This window comes from Ceratina calcarata, unplaced genomic scaffold (assembly GCF_001652005.2).
Source record: "Ceratina calcarata isolate Rehan_Ccalc_2016 unplaced genomic scaffold, ASM165200v1 scaffold233.2, whole genome shotgun sequence".
NCBI lineage: Eukaryota > Metazoa > Arthropoda > Insecta > Hymenoptera > Apidae > Ceratina > Ceratina calcarata.
The window spans coordinates 368,040-383,616 of NW_017145181.1; the positions used below are offsets into that span (position 1 = coordinate 368,040).

Sequence of the window (15,577 nt, forward strand, 5' to 3'; positions counted from 1 at the left end):
TAAATTTTCATTATATAATTCCAATTATAGATAAACAATTCCGTCATTTTCTAAAGAACTTATACTCCTCTTATCTGTAGCTTTGGTTTGAGTCGTGTTTCATTAAAATCGGGATTCAGGCTTTCGAGTAAGTTTTCGTATACTTCAGTAAATAAATTAAAAGATAGAAATTGTCTACATCTATCAAACTGTCAACAGTGAACAAAAGATAATATTCAAATATTCATATTCATATTCATGGCATACTTATCCTAATTTCATTTTTGTATATGCGTATATGTGATACAGAGGCCAAGAATCGTTTTTGGTTAAATGAGTCGCATGACCGTAGCTAGAATTAGGGGTAAACAGCTGTGCTGAAACAGTAGTCAGCATTCCTAGCATTTGCAGTCTTGTCACGGTATTTAATAATGTTTAAAAACCGTTCATAATCTCTCGAACCGACTTTATATCATCAAGTAATATCTAAAATAAGTGGATTGAACAAAAAATACACATTCACATGAAGTCGTATTGTATTGGTGAAATCGGATGAAATGGAAAAATGCCCTAAGGATGTGACATGCTGCCTCGTCGTCGTCATGAGAGTATGACGTATGATAACGACGTTATGCGTAGAGTACTGTATTTCTAGCGTAAAGGAATCAAAACAGACAATTTTGGCTGCTGGCCAGTAAATTATTGAACGTGAAGTACTTGAACTTCGATCTAAAAGAGACGTAAGTAAACTCGAATATTTAATTCTCCTTTTTACCATGCGTTCCTTCTACCCACCGTGATATCTTCGTAACAGTTATTCAGTTATTTCGAAGATTGTGACGTAGCAATATTATATTAATTTTTATCTGATAAAGGAATTATGATAAGTACTTCAATTCAAATAGATTATCTCACTTTCTAGGAATTGTTTACGATTTTTTTTAAAAGATGAAGTGTTTGGCAAACATCCTGTATTATAATCTAATGATTAGATTTTAATCTATTCTCAAGAACATCGTTTTCCACTTCTTTTATTCACACAGTTCTGAAAACGTTACAAATTTCATCAAAAATTGATCTTACCATTTGTACATTCTTTTACATAGACAATGCCATGGATTGCTGTTATACCAATAAAGATGGAAATACCACACCTAATAAAGAACTTGCAAACATCTCTAGTCCAGAGATGTTTGACAGTGACCATGAAAACGAAGAGCACAACGAACCGCCAGTAATAGAACCACGACCAATAGCTAGTCCTCAAAAGCCTTCTCAAGCCGACTTGGTCGCCAAGTCTGATAGCAAGTTATTAGCTAGAATCAGCAAACTCCTGTGTGGTGTCCCACCACCACCAAAGCTTACAATATGCAGAACAGACTGTTCGGAATTATTAATGCGTATTTACGACAACGAACATTTATTTTGGACACCATGCATATTGTCAGGGAAACAGAAAGAAGGTGAAACATCTCTGGAACAGAAGGAGAACATTAGTACAAATACTTATCCGCATACCAAGAGCACGCTTAGAAACTTAAGCACTGCTTTTGACGCTTGTGATCCTCAATATCAAAATAATGTTAGTGATAATCTAAGTAACGTACACTTAAAAGATGCTGGCAGTGATAATTTTAGAATAGAGACAGTGGTTCCTACTAATGACAAGAGTATAGTCAGTAGCGTAAACGGAACGACGGTGATGAATTCTGAACAAATACCTGAGACTAAAGTAAAACACGTATCTTTTGCTGCGGCGCAAAGCCAATCGTTACTTTATTACACGGTTGACCAGAAGGCAGCTGTTGATTTAGTATGGCCCGAAGCATATTATCATAAATATCATGGAATACAGTAAATATATTATTATACATCTCCTATTAAATAATTTACGGTCTTTGTCAAAACTTAATAAATGTACTTTATATAATTTCAGTTATAACCGAAGTACAGCGGTCGAAGAGTTCGAGAGTCTTACTTCGAAATTATGTGGGAGATATATAGGGGCTGAGACTCAGTCTACTTGCACCGTATGGTTCTCTAAACCGGCACCGAGCAGTGCTAAGAAACGAAGCCTCTTGGCGAAACGTAATAACGGACAGAGTCCGGGGAAGAGATTGAGTCATTTAACGAGAAGGCGGAAAGCATTTTCTAGCGCGAATTTACAAGGTTTAGCAATGAACAATAAGAAGATGGTAGTATTAAACATCAAGTACGTATCGAATTCATTTCTTAGATATACAAAGATATTCCTGATACAAAATAACGTTCTTCTTTCGATTTAGGAAGCCTGTAGTTAAAAAGGGTAAGAGTCCACGGGCGAAAAGTCCGCGAGGAAAAAGTCCACGTGGTAAGAGCCCAAGGGGTACTCCGAAAAGTTCGACGAAGAAAAAAGTGGCGCGACGGCTCGTTCTTGACGGACCTAGTCCTTTGAAGAGCAAGATCGAAACATCGAAGCGTGCCCTCTTTCAGAGTCCACCAGCCGAGCGGGCTGGTCCGAGCAAGTTGTTCACAGGCGGCTCCAATCCCCAGAGCATCAAACGCGCCCTATTCACGCAAAATACAAAAGAGAACGATTCTGAGGCTGTTCAAAAGATAAGTAACGATGATTCGAAGAAGAGAAAGAACGAGGAGGACTTGGAAGGGCCTCGATGTAAATGGGCGAAGAGTTTATCTTTCGATTGTTCCCATGAGCTGCATAATAAAACGATATCGTGGGACAGGCACTCGTCTAGTAATATAATCGAGAAGACTAAATTGACCGAGAAAAGATGCGAGCTCAGCGATGCTCACAGAAAGGTATCTTTCTTTATTTCTTAAAAGTATATTCAAATAATTGCTCTTTATCTAACATGTTAATATATGTCGTTCAGAAATTGCTGTGGGCAGTAGCAGAGGCTTTGCGAGGCAAGGGAATAGGCATGACTCATCCGCTGTTCAAGCAGTACGCTACGAATTTGGCGCGGACCATCAAGAAGTTTATGCCGGATCTCGAGAATAAGAATATTCCTCGGAAACCAGGGAGTACGAGCGATCGTATGCTGAAACTAGCGAAACACCACGTCGTCTACGTAATCGATGCGAGACCACCAGACTGACAATACTCAACTGTATACAAATAACATTAATCTTCTGTTAAGGGCAATTGAGATCTTTGATTCTGTTCTACGAGGATAAATGCGTAATGATAGTCGACGATGAGCGACGGTACTGATTACATAGACGTAAGTCCCGTTATTACACGTTAGAATTAAAGATCTCAATTATACATTATTTATCATAAGAATATCAACGATAAGACGTCGTTGGTATTCGTACACCTGGGTAGCATATGTGTAAACTACGAACGTTATTTATCCGAATTCAGCGAAAAGGAGTCAATTATGTTGTAACAAATTAGGATAAAATTTTTTACTGCCTAAACATATATCAACGAGAGGTCTTTAATGTGCCTATTTTTTTATTAGCGGTAAAATAGTTCGTATATCTCACAACTTATAAATAATCAATAAAAGGTGCTTAGTAAAAAACAGAATGTAATTGGCAATTATTTTAAATACCGCGCGTATGTACAATCGTACCTAATTATTCGCGTACAATCGCACCGAGTAGTAATAATATTAATAGTACTTAACATATGGTCGTGTTTAAAACTATAAACCAATATTTTAAAAACAGCGCGTATGTACAATCGTCGTCAAACTTAAAAATCGTGTTCAGAACCTTAAAATAAAATTTTTTATCTAACATATAAATGTTCTCCGCGATTGAATGATTTTATTCCGCGTTCTGGTGGCCTACCCTGGCGATCACTTCATCTAAAATTTGCGTCAGTTCCTTGTTCTCTTTGATCTTCTGTTCGACCAACTCCGCCAATGAGTTGCTCTTCAACTCCGCCTTCCTGACCATTGCATGGAGCGTCACGGTCTCATCTTCATGCTGCTTTCGCATAGCATCCAGTTCGTAATTAGCTCTGAAAGATTTTAAGAATATAACATACAATGGTATTACAACGTAATCGGCGTACTTACTTTTCTAATTGGGACATGGCATGGTTTTTCAGTTGTTCGTATCGGATTTCCAAGCCCTTTATTGTTTCCAGGTTCTCCTGGATGCTCTCTTTCAGTACGGACTCATTGTTCTTGTACGCAGAAACAACTGCTTTCAATTTCTCGTATTTGTGATGGATATCGCTGAATGCAACCTCCATGTTAGCTAAATGGAGGTTGGTAGATTGCACTTCTTCTTGAAGCTTTCCTTTCTCTTGTTCGAAATTCGTGCGATCCCTTTCCCTCTCTGTTAGCAATCGGCTGATCGACTTTTCATATTCCTCGACTACGACCCTGTAGAAAATAATATCTCAATCCCAATGTCTGTTGTATCAGAATTATAATAGTATGTGAACAAAATACTTACGTCATCTGCGATTTGCTCTTCACCTCCTGTTCGAGTTGTCCTTGCAATTTGCTTATCTTTTCCTGCTGTTTCTCCAACTCGGCTTGGTACTCCTTCTTGCTTTTTTCTAGTTGTTCTTCTAAGTGAAGTACAGACGTTCGAACTAATTCTAATTCTTTACTCATATTAATTTCGGTGATTATTGGTTCCTCCGTAGGCTGCTCCTACATAATACACCATTTTTTATTGAAACATATTTAATGCGTTTTAATAAAATATTCGTAGGATATTTACTTTGCTCGCCACCTTCTCCTGAGTTTCATCTGCTTTTTGTGTCATGCTTGTAGAAAGAGGACTATAAAAAAGTAATCTATCTATAGCCGATATGGCAGGACTACGTTTAGGGGTGTTGATGTCCGCTGGTACGCTTTCACTTTTCTCGTTCTGTTCCCCGTCTATAGGCTGAGCGTTTCCCTGAGGTAACATCCTGACGTTAGATGCCAAAGGATCGAACTTTATGTATAAGGATTCAGTTCTCAATTTAACAGCGTGTGACCTCCCGTGGTTCATCAAAAAGTCGAAGCTCGTAGGGTCCTGGAAGACTGTCACGTAAAACTCGTATTAATAAAGTAACAAACTGATTCATGTAGTAATTAAAAAATGCTTACTGTCGGACGTTGCGGTGACGAAACAACAGTCGGTGTCCCCTGATAAACCCAAGGAAGAATTAAATATATCATTGGCCACCTGTTCAGCGGCTGCAGCTTTCAACTCTTCGAAATCTGGCTGAACGCTACCTAACGTAGCCAACGAAGTACTTTGCCGTTGAGGTTTAAACTCCTCGTACTGTTCGACTTTCGGTGTTACTTTATGGTTCGAAGGAACATCTTGATGTTCGTGTAGGTCGGTAGTCGAATCTAATTTACTAGCTACTTGTTCAGTAGCTATCGATTCTTCGAAACTAGGCTGTTCGACGTCTACAGTGGTCAATGAAGTACTTTGCCGCTGGGGTTTTAATTCTATGCAATGTTGAACTTCCGGTGTTACTTTAGAAGAAAGATCTTGAGGTTCGTCTGGAGTGACGCCAGAATCTGATTTATTGGCGACCTGTTCAACAACTTCCTGTAATTCGGAAGTTAGCCGTTCGACGTCTAAAGTATTCAACGACGTACTCTGGGGTTTGAACTCCACGCACGGTTCAGCTTCTGGTAATCCCTCGAAGTTCTGAGAAACGTCTTGAGGTTCGTCTAAACAGACGGTCGTATTTAATTCGTTAACTATCTGTTTAGAAGCTTTCGATTCTTCCTTTGGCTGTTCGATGCTTAACGTAGCCAATGAAGTAGCTTGTTCCTGTGGTTCGGATTCTATGAGTTCTTCAGCATTTAGAAGAGCACTGTGGAATTTCTCCAGATCGACCGACTCTAATTCATTGGTTGCCTGTTCAGTGGTACTAGTTTTCAGTTCTTCAAGACTTGGTTGTTCGATACACAACGTAGTCAGCGAATTATTTTGTTCTTCTAATTTGGATTTTATGAATTTCTCTAATTCTTCAGCATTTAGAAAAGCGTTGTAAGATTTTTCTAATTTGATGCTCGAATCTATTTCAGGTGTCAAAGAAATATTCTCGAACTTATCTAAATCGATTGAATCCAATTCAGTTTTCAGTTCTTCAAAACTTGGTTGTTTGATATCTAATGCAGTCAATGATGAATTTTCTGTCTCTAGTTTGGATTCCGAGTGCTGTTCAACTCCCGATACTTCAGAGTTCAAAAGAACATCTTGAAGATCGCTTGGACTGGATTCCGAGTCCCGATTTTCGGATTCACTTTCGGTCAACTCCTTGCTTTCCTCTTGCTTCGTGGAATTCACTGCATCCGCCTTTTCCAAATGGTCCACGTTTTTCTTGGAAAGGGATTCATTCGTCTTGCTATTTAGCGGACTCTCTTCAATGTCATTTGCAAGGCTACTATTCGTTTTACTCTTGCTGTTATGCGAGTCGTAATTTTGTTCAGGAGATTCCGGATTCTCCACTAACTCGTCTAACTTTACCTCTAATTTAATGAAGCTACACCTTCTACCCGGTGATGCAAGCACTACAGGCGGAGGTTCCCTGACGCAAACAGCTGTTCGTGTAGGTTGTTCTATAATCTCTGATATAGAATCGTTTGGTAAACGCGAGGAATCGAATTCTGTAGCAGAGGCGAATGTTTGATTTAGACTAAAGTCGTCGGAATTTTGGGAAGCATTGAATGAACGTTCGTCATCGCTGTTCAATTCTATCTTCGCTACTCCGTGGATCAAGTCGTCTAATCCAGAGATGTTCGAGTTCACGTAGGAATGAGGAATTTCTAAGCTGCTGTCGTTACCGTTCGTACTGGCGCGACTGTGAACGCTTCTGGCCGAGGACACAGTGCGCGGTGCCGAGCAGGTGATAGTTTCAACGTCGGCGAACTCGCGGGCGAATTGGACCTTCACCTCATGCTCCGCAGCTTTTGGCGTGGTATTGTCGCTGCCACTCTAAAACAGAAGAGAAACAATAAACAAAGTGTTGCACAAACGTAATTTATTTTTTATTCTTATGAGCTACGATAGATTATGAGATGGCCGTCTCATTCGACAGTTTCCAAAGAGATTAAAAAAACTGCAATGCGCGTGGCCTTGCCAAGACGCGTTTATTCGAGGTTTCCACGAATGAGACGCAAAATACCGGCGGCGTGGGCGACGGTGACGTTCTGGCAGCTCGTTGCAATAATTTATGAATGTAATCCATTTCTCAGCTGCGGACGACGCGTGTTCAAGAAGCGGTCGAGATTTACTGAGGAAACGTATCCCGCGGTCAACTGATCGGTTCGAGAACTGGCAGATTTCTTTCCGAAATTACGCAACTTTCGTACGCGGCTCGGACTAATTATAAAATATACTATAAGGGGGGAGATAGGATTTTATTTTGCCCGATCTCGCGCCAGTCTCCGCCGCGACTCCCTGCCAAGAACAGTTACGCTGTTCGCGGAAAAAAAGTATATAAGTAACTACGATCGCGTTTCGCTGTCCAGTTATCGATACAAGTGACGGTCGTTGCTCCAAGACTCTAAATTTAACTCCAGGAGTTTCTCGCGAATAAATCAATTGAATTAAATAAATCCAAGTGCTTTCAATAATTGATCCACTTCAAATGTAGGTGAACGTCTTCTTTCTAAATAAAAAATGGTATTGATTCAATATTGAAGAGTCGAGGAACCGGACTTTGCGTATTCGCGGAGATTACCTTGAAAATAAAATTGCCCATGGCTTCGAAAAAGGACCTCCAGTTTCGGCTGTCACTGCTGGCCAATATGAGGCCCATATTTACACGCGAGTTCACAGAACCCCACGAAGAGAACTTTCTTACTTTCTCCCCGCCTAAATATCCTCACCCCTGACACGTTTATTTCCGACGACACCGCGCATCTTTCGCGGCATATCTATTTTTCTCGCGCCCGCTCTTTCATCCGGTCCGCGCGCCGCCGAGAGGATAAAGACAACTGGTAACGGAGCAACATTTTTTCACCTTCTTAAAGGAGAAATTAAACAATTCATATCTCATTAGATATCGCATCGCGTACGTTTAAATATTCAATTATCAACGGAGAGAGACTTGACTTTCACCGGTTTGCTTATCCAAACGGATTGCCTAATAATAATTCTCGTAACGGAACGAGGGAAAACCGAAACGAAAGCGAGGCGCAAGACGATTAGGAATAATATGAATTCGATCGAATTAATTATGCCAGATCGTAATCAATCTCGGCTCGTTTTTTATCCGATTAGTACACATGTGATGATGCCAGAGCGAGCAAGCTTTTTCATGCGAAATAAACGCATTTAGAAAGTAGAACGCAGAATCACAGATTAATCCAACATGCAATATACTTATTAGGCTCCTGTTCAATTCCTCTAAGAATATCAATGCTCCTGCGTTTATCAGAACTTTACCAGAATTCATAAAATGATTCATGCTTTATTTGAAGAATTTCTAATTTCTCGGTGCGCTTCCTCGGCCTATTTGGAACGCGTCCTTCGAGCTGCTTCGATTGAAATCGATTTAAAACGTATATAGAAACGTTCAGAAACGATGGCCGCATGACATTTGCAGAAAGCATCAATAAGAAGTAACGAGTCACGTCACACCTTACCTCTTATCAGTAGAAATGCAATAAGCAATATTTTATGGCATGAATCAATGAGAGTAAAAGCTGTTCAATCAAATCGATATTTTCATTCCTCTCATTTCTCAGGTAATAAGAAATGACACGATTCGTTCCCACCGGGTTTCCGAATTAATTGCGCAATTAAATCATCCGAAATGATAGAGACGTTTCCACGAACCGTGACAAATCGTCGACGATTATTGTCATTAAACTGCTGGAGCTTTTGCTTGTTAAATCTACGGTATAAAGTGAATGCTATCGGTCGAGTACTTGAAGCGTTCAACCGAGAGAGCTGATGCGATCACACGCAATTCCTTTGGAAACTCGAGAAGCTCGCGGTCTCCTTATTTGGCGTCTTCTTGACATCATGGAGGAATAAGTATGGAGACCGCGGCACGTTCCTACTTTACTAGCGCTATGACTCATTCTCTCATCTGTTCGTGTTTACAAGTAGTGACAGTAATTTTTCAAAGGGTGTGTCTTTCTCATCCCTGTCCGCTCTGTTTCCTCTGCAGCCTCGAACGATCATCAAGCATTGCGTCAATTCGTAAGAACATTACTGATAAGATATTAAATCATGCAAATGAACTTTTTCTTACGACGTTCATATGACAGATCTAAAACTGTTTTAATATAATAGAAAGCTTGTTATGTTGCAAGTCAATGTTTTATAAACAATAAATATGAACGAAGGTTTCCTGACAACGTTCGATAGAACGACGTTAGACGTTCTGAAGGGAACGTGAGTCATTGCGGGAGGAGAGACTTAGCTTTAGGAGTTAAGAAAAATGGGTGAACACTCACTGGACTCGATGTCCGGATCAACGAAGGATATCTCTGGTTGAAATTCTAATATTAGCGTAGCGCATTCTTCAGTCGATACTTTAGACATCCACCACCACCACCACTGAACGTCTCGCACGCGATACCATATGTACACGCGCGTTTACGTGTGGGCGCACCGCGGGTATGAACGCAGGTCCTGCCAGAAACGGTGGACAAGCCTCACCTCTCGGGAAGAAATGAACCGAGTATGCCGATGTCTCGTGAACGTGAACTAGATCGCATCCACCGTGAAATGGGACACTTCTCGGGCGTGGAGGATAACGAACGACACGGGAGTCATCGCCACCGTTCTGCCACGATGATACGCGTAACTAACACACTCGGTAGGCCGCTATCGTGACGTCGAACCGCGCACACGCCGCACGGGCATTATGATACAAAGATCACCAACTATGGAAGTGGAGGGTCCCGGTACACGAAGCGGAATGAACCAACGGCGTGGCGCTCTCTAGACTATCGTGTATATACTCTCTTATCAGGTGTCCGACTCTGGAGAGCAGGAGATGATGAAGAAGAGACCGACAGCGGTATCCTGGTGGTTCGGGTACCATCGTGAGCCAACCTGATTACAGTATGATACAAAGAAATAAAAGAAGGTGATTGATAAGGGGCTCATTAACCACATACCTGATTCTTTTTAGTTATTCTATTTTGAAACTTATTTCAATATCCTCAGTCCTTTGAAAATTGAAGTTTAAAAGCGGTTTAAAAGCATCGCTCGGGCGTTAGAAAATCCTTAATTTGAGATTTAAATAGTAACAGGCTAAAAGAAACGGCCCAATTTTTTCCTATTCGGTCGAAGGAATAAAAAAGGTAAATAATAATAACCGCGGACGGTTAAGTAGACGCCGGTATATGCCGAGAATTCGAATTCGATCGAAAAGGAAAGAATATTCGTCGATTACGGCGAGCCTCTTATTAATTGCCACTTTCTAAAGTGATTCGAATGGCATTAACTTTGAGTTATTAAATTAAGTCATGGAAACTTCAATGAGAAATCGCGATATATGAATCATTAAAAATAAAGAACGAACCGGTTTCAAGTTTTGCGAGGGTACAAGGAATAAACCAGTTCCATGCACATAAAAATGAATGCGGGCAGTATTAGATTACGTTTTAACGTATCAAGCGTTAACTGTACTGTCCCTTAATCATTCACAGCACGTGATAGCGTGTACAGTTATAAGTTTATGCATTTGCAGGAAAACTAAATACGAAATATGTAAAGAATGCAGATAATGTGCAAAACTATGCAGACCGCTTCGAATCTGAAACTAGATTAGATTAGATTATTTAAACAACGCAAGTGTTTTGCATAAAAATTCGCGTTCGGAACGCGAAATAATTTTCCACATTCTTTCGGCTACGATCCTTTCAGGAGGGGAACAAAGATACTCCCGCATGGGAAGTAAAACTTATTTTCGTTTCAAGGTGCTCCTGGAGATTCAGAGTATATTTATAGGTGTGCTCTGGCACACACACTGTTTGCAATAAAAACAGGGCGGAAAGGCGGCAAAGCAAAAAGAGCAAAGAACTGATAAGAATGCGAGGCACGTAGGTTTAAAGTTCACTGCCGTGCGGATAACGTAACTACCTTGTGGCGAGGCGTTTGTAAAGGTGACGAATTGTGAAGGGTCGCGGTGATCTCTCGTAGCACCACCCGGTTCCCTTCACGTGCAGGCCCACCATTCCTTGGACTGGACATCCTGATGATGTTTCACAGATTCCAGTGAAACCTTGCTGACGATCTTAATAAGTCTATACGCTACAAGAATCAAGAAACCGATTTAACAAACAACTTAAACACACGATCTCGAAGCACCACGAATCGTTAACATTAAACACTCACATTTTGTTGTTCACGAACCAGAATAAAGTCCTCCGGATGCACCTACGCTTTTAATAAATGCACACACTCACCTACTTAACTTCGGTTAGATTTTAAGACGAGTAATAAACCTTCTCTCATCGAAAAACTCACGCACTCGTTCTTCTGCCACCGTTGCAATCTTTATACACCAAGCAACGCAACCGCTTTCTTAACGGTCGTCCGCCGTTTGACAACTTGAATGCGAAGGCAACGGCCAATCGCGAGGAGTTAAACAGGATCCACGGCGCTGCGATGCTGTTTTCACTGTGGGTAACGTAGAATCGAAAACGATCGATCTGCCGAATCGAACATTTTGAAATTAAAATACGCCTGGAGAAGCGGCTAGATTTTTGTAGTTTTCAGGTAAATAATATATGCTCGATCGGTCGGGTTTAGAAATATTTATTGTCTAATTCTTCATACAAATATGTATAAACGACCGCGTCAATAAATGCAGGGCAGTATAAAGTGATCACGAAATTTTTAATCCTATTTTATTGAACAAGTAGTAGTCCCGTGTCTTCGCTCATCCATCCATCTCCACGCACTCTGAACCAAATTTTTTTTTCTCTTAATGATTAGTATAATTCACGATATACATATACATAAAAATACATTCAGCCGGCTTTATAACACGTTGCGTTAAAATAAAGCGAATAAAATATATATATACATATAGATGTGCATGTATGTATATGTATATATATATATATATATGTGTGTATGTATATATATAAAAGAATACTATTCACAAACGTTTCTTTACTTCGTTACTATGTAATAAAGACAAATATATATTTATATATATAATATTTTTCTAAAGACACTTTCAGCAGGCACTAATGATTTTACGTCAATTGTTGACAGTTCTCCGTAACACGTTAACATAGATAATATGTATTTCACTGCATGAATATAATCACAGAATATATAGCCGTAGGCTCTCGTGTAAGTTTATATTCCCCGATGCAAGGCACTTCTTCTAAACATCTACGATAAAAGAACATTAAATAAATTCAGCGCCATTATAGACACCATAACTTGTACTGCGACTCTTACGATTACGATACGACTTATAGATGACTTATAGACACCATCGTTGCAAAGACAACGGATAATCATCGGATGCACCGGACGTAAACGATATCCCTTACAAGTGACACACCGTGCAACTTGAAAGTATATCAAGCAGTTAATGACCTCTTAACATGTACGTACGCATGCTTACAATAACTGGTCGGTCATCATGAAAAAGCAGTCGGTAAACGCGTTATTATAAATAATAGTTTATTATGTATACGGTTGTAACTGCGGCGAAGGACGCGTGGGGGTCGTTGAATTCTTTTGACTGCTAGACGGCGGAGTTAGAAGCCCGCTCTCGTTTGGACTTTGTCTACCAGACACGGGATTCGAGTCGAACTCGTTTGTATCAATTAAAGGGGTCTCCTCCACTAATCGCTGCTGCGCCTTTTCTAGCATGTTCAAATCTACTACATGAGTCTGTATACGATGCGATTCGTCCATTACTATGTTAGGTACTGCTGCCTTCAGTCCAGATCCGCTGTGAGACTCCACGGGTGTTATCATGGATCTTAAAAGACACTGTGAATCTTCTTCAGCAGCGGTCATTGCGAAGGGAGTGAGCCATTTGACGCAGGGCGCGAGCTGTTCCCACGGAATGCGCGACACCCTCAACGCACATTCTCTGCCTTGCGTATGGTAGATAGCTGCCGCTGCTATGTGACTGTACGGGAATTTTAAACTTCCTTCGTCCAACGTAGCTAAATCTATCAGTTGAGCTGCCTGAGAATATTGTAGTCCTCCGTATTGTGGATAAATAAACGCGTTGGGTCTCGACCAATCTCCCGATTCTATTTGCATGTAAATGTTCAACCAGCCGGGAGCAGTGACCGGAGACAAGTTCCAGCCGAGACCTTTTAAGATGATCAATTCTTTTCCTAATATCTCTTCTTCTGTACAGGCTCCGTCGGTGACATATGCGAACTCCGCTATTTTAGGCGGATATATTTCTTCGACCTGTAAAAATATTCGAATAGACGAATCGTTCGTATGAAAATGAATTGTAATAAAATTGTTATACAAACCTTAGCTGCTATGAACAGACACGTGATGCCTATCAATTGCAATTGATTTTTGGGCACGTTCTGATGAATGGACAAGTATCTGTCTATATAATCCATTGCCAGATAGTAAGTTTCTCTGTGTAGTTTATAAACTTCACAAACTTCGATCAACCAGTCTAACAAAATAGCCCTCATCCTCGGTTGGAGTGTAGGATGCCTTTGAAACATTTGCGGATTCCTCTGAGTGATGGTCTTCTGGTCTCCCAAGCACATGAGAGACCATACCTGAGAACCGTCTGCCCAGGGAAACGATGGCAACGGGCTCGGTCGGCTGGACGTGTTGTTCGAAGACGACGGCGTTAAAAAGCATGTGGCTGTTCTCAATTCCGACCATGTTGCTGGCTCCTGTTGCTCTTTCAATGGGGAGACCTGATGACTCGGAGTACAGGAGTTTTCCAATGGATGTACTGTGTGACATGATTCCGTGTATGATACATGTGGAATTTTACTAGGAGGGTAGACGTTTTCTGTATCTTCCAAGTTCTCTGTAGGACGTCTTTTGCGTTTTGAAGACTGTGTCACTACTTTGGCTCCTTGCAAGTAAGTCTGTGATTTCTTTCCATGTAAACTGAATAAGAAAGGAAAACGAGTCTTCATTGGCAACGGCAAAGCAATATTGGCTGGGAAACAAGGAGTTTTAGCGACTTTGACAAGCAGGTGAAGTCCTCTTGGAAGCTGATAGTCAAGTACGTTATACAAGGTCTAATTTTTTTTTTAATCCATGTATAAGGTACATTGGTTTCATGATGCATTGGAAGTGTTCATAGAGTATCTAGGAAGCAGTAAAATAAAAATCCTTGCATATATTGTGCGTAGAATACTGTTGAAACTTCTTCAAAGCAGATACTAATTAAAGAAGGTTATACATGCATATTTTTTCATTATTTTTCTAACTAGAAACTGGAAGAAATTCGTCAAACTAAGTACATCTATTCTAAATAAATTGGAAATGTTTGCGACAAAATATCGGAAGGATTGAATGGACTTTTTGGACGAAATGTAAGCTCGTTCTCTCACCTCGTCTGTGGCATTCTGCTTCAGGATTGTCGACGTGTTCAAAAAATATTTTGAACGGACACAGATTTTTTTAATACGAACACAGATCGGTGGGTGTGTTAATTGAATATTCGCGTTGCTCGCTACCACATACGGTCACTAATTTAGGCAGGAAAAGGTCGGAAAGTAAAAGAGCGCGCGAAGCTCACACGCACCTGATCGCCATAATGCACGTATACTTGGCTGCGTTTCATTCGATATTTAACGTCATAACTTTTTATCCGCTAAATATTTTACAACACGAAAATTCCTTAAAGTCTTTTCTGACACGGTTTCAAGCCTCGGGATATCACAGAACAATAATTCCACAGTAAAACAAGAGACGTGGAACTCGAAGCGCGGGAGACCAGCGCGCGAAACGATGACCAACCCCTGCTTGCAATATGCCACTGTCACGCCCTCTATATGTATAACATAACCTCAAAGGGGGGAAAAATCGTCAATTCCTGATTAACAGATTCCCCGAGGTCCACTTGTCTATTTTCATCACATAAATCCTATTACTTTGACGTATGTACACGGAATTTAAGGCACAGGCGAACGTGTTTCAGGCTCGGCGTCCTTCGACAGACGCTTGGTTCTCGCCACGATTTTACGTAAGAAAATGTTATGAAAACTTGTGAAAATCACAAGCCACTGACAAAGTAGACTGTCTTTTACATTTGCGAACAAACAAATTCGTGTTGGACCGTTCAATATCGAATGCAGATGATGGATAAACCGGAGGAGTCACAGCATCCGCGCGTTCTGCGCATCTAGTTTTCCCGCTCGATTTTACCAGTACTTTTCATCGGATATCGTCAAACAATGTCACACGTAAACGCACCGTACGCACCGCAGTCGAAACGACTGTCTAATGATCACGGAAACAGGTATTTACAAGTAAAATAATGCGTTTAAAACACCGAACCGAAGTTTATAAATCACTTTCGCGGGAACGCCGAACTAGTGGGCACCGGTTGTGTACTCGAGGCGCTGCTGAGCAATATTAAGGGTTTTTCCTATTGGTCGAGCAGGATGGCACAGCTGGCGCTCAGCTGATCCGACGAACGCACACCACTTTGCACAAATGCATGCGTGCATGCACTTACGCCCTGATC

General features: G+C 40.7%; 3 protein-coding genes across 5 annotated transcripts; 1 reads left to right on the forward strand and 2 right to left on the reverse strand.

Annotated features, from left to right (window-relative positions):
• Positions 1-355: 355 nt before the first annotated feature.
• mi (cyclin E-interacting protein minus) lies at positions 356-3,514 on the forward strand. The gene is made up of 5 exons (XM_018020729.2): positions 356-719; positions 1,086-1,833; positions 1,916-2,191; positions 2,265-2,778; positions 2,853-3,514. The coding sequence occupies exons 2-5, from the start codon at positions 1,094-1,096 to the stop codon at positions 3,075-3,077; spliced, it is 1,755 nt and encodes a 584-aa protein (XP_017876218.1). The 5' UTR covers positions 356-719; positions 1,086-1,093; the 3' UTR covers positions 3,078-3,514.
• tacc (transforming acidic coiled-coil protein) lies at positions 3,422-11,451 on the reverse strand. 3 transcript variants are annotated; one of them, XM_018020727.2, is made up of 7 exons: positions 11,257-11,451; positions 11,002-11,172; positions 5,043-6,891; positions 4,669-4,976; positions 4,396-4,598; positions 4,011-4,322; positions 3,422-3,952 (listed from the first exon to the last, which is right to left on the reverse strand). In XM_018020727.2, exons 2-7 carry the CDS (start codon positions 11,110-11,112, stop codon positions 3,757-3,759), a joined length of 2,979 nt encoding a protein of 992 aa, XP_017876216.1. In that variant the 5' UTR covers positions 11,113-11,172; positions 11,257-11,451; the 3' UTR covers positions 3,422-3,756. The 3 variants fall into 3 exon arrangements, with proteins under 3 accessions (XP_017876216.1, XP_026667490.1, XP_017876217.1); XM_026811689.1 differs by lacking the exons at positions 11,002-11,172; positions 11,257-11,451 and adding an exon at positions 7,640-9,309; XM_018020728.2 differs by lacking the exons at positions 11,002-11,172; positions 11,257-11,451 and adding an exon at positions 7,082-7,209.
• A 212-nt stretch (positions 11,452-11,663) lies between these two features.
• Positions 11,664-15,446, reverse strand: CycE (cyclin E). The gene is made up of 3 exons (XM_018020709.2): positions 14,439-15,446; positions 13,383-13,989; positions 11,664-13,314 (listed from the first exon to the last, which is right to left on the reverse strand). Exons 1-3 carry the CDS (start codon positions 14,450-14,452, stop codon positions 12,568-12,570), a joined length of 1,368 nt encoding a protein of 455 aa, XP_017876198.1. The 5' UTR covers positions 14,453-15,446; the 3' UTR covers positions 11,664-12,567.
• Between the last annotated feature and the right edge of the window lie 131 nt (positions 15,447-15,577).

Excerpts from the sequence above, each read along its gene's own strand:
- mi (XM_018020729.2), top strand. The coding sequence starts at position 1,094 with ATGGATTGCTGTTATACCAATAAAGATGGAAATACCACACCTAATAAA. Across the intron at positions 1,834-1,915 it reads CATAAATATCATGGAATACA|TTATAACCGAAGTACAGCGG; the intron begins GTAAATATATTA and ends ATATAATTTCAG. Across the intron at positions 2,192-2,264 it reads ATGGTAGTATTAAACATCAA|GAAGCCTGTAGTTAAAAAGG; the intron begins GTACGTATCGAA and ends CTTTCGATTTAG.
- tacc (XM_018020727.2), bottom strand. The coding sequence starts at position 11,112 with ATGTCCAGTCCAAGGAATGGTGGGCCTGCACGTGAAGGGAACCGGGTG. Across the intron at positions 4,599-4,668 it reads AGGAGAAGGTGGCGAGCAAA|GAGCAGCCTACGGAGGAACC; the intron begins GTAAATATCCTA and ends TGTATTATGTAG. Across the intron at positions 4,323-4,395 it reads AAGAGCAAATCGCAGATGAC|GGTCGTAGTCGAGGAATATG; the intron begins GTAAGTATTTTG and ends TATTTTCTACAG.
- CycE (XM_018020709.2), bottom strand. Across the intron at positions 13,315-13,382 it reads GTCTGTTCATAGCAGCTAAG|GTCGAAGAAATATATCCGCC; the intron begins GTTTGTATAACA and ends ATATTTTTACAG.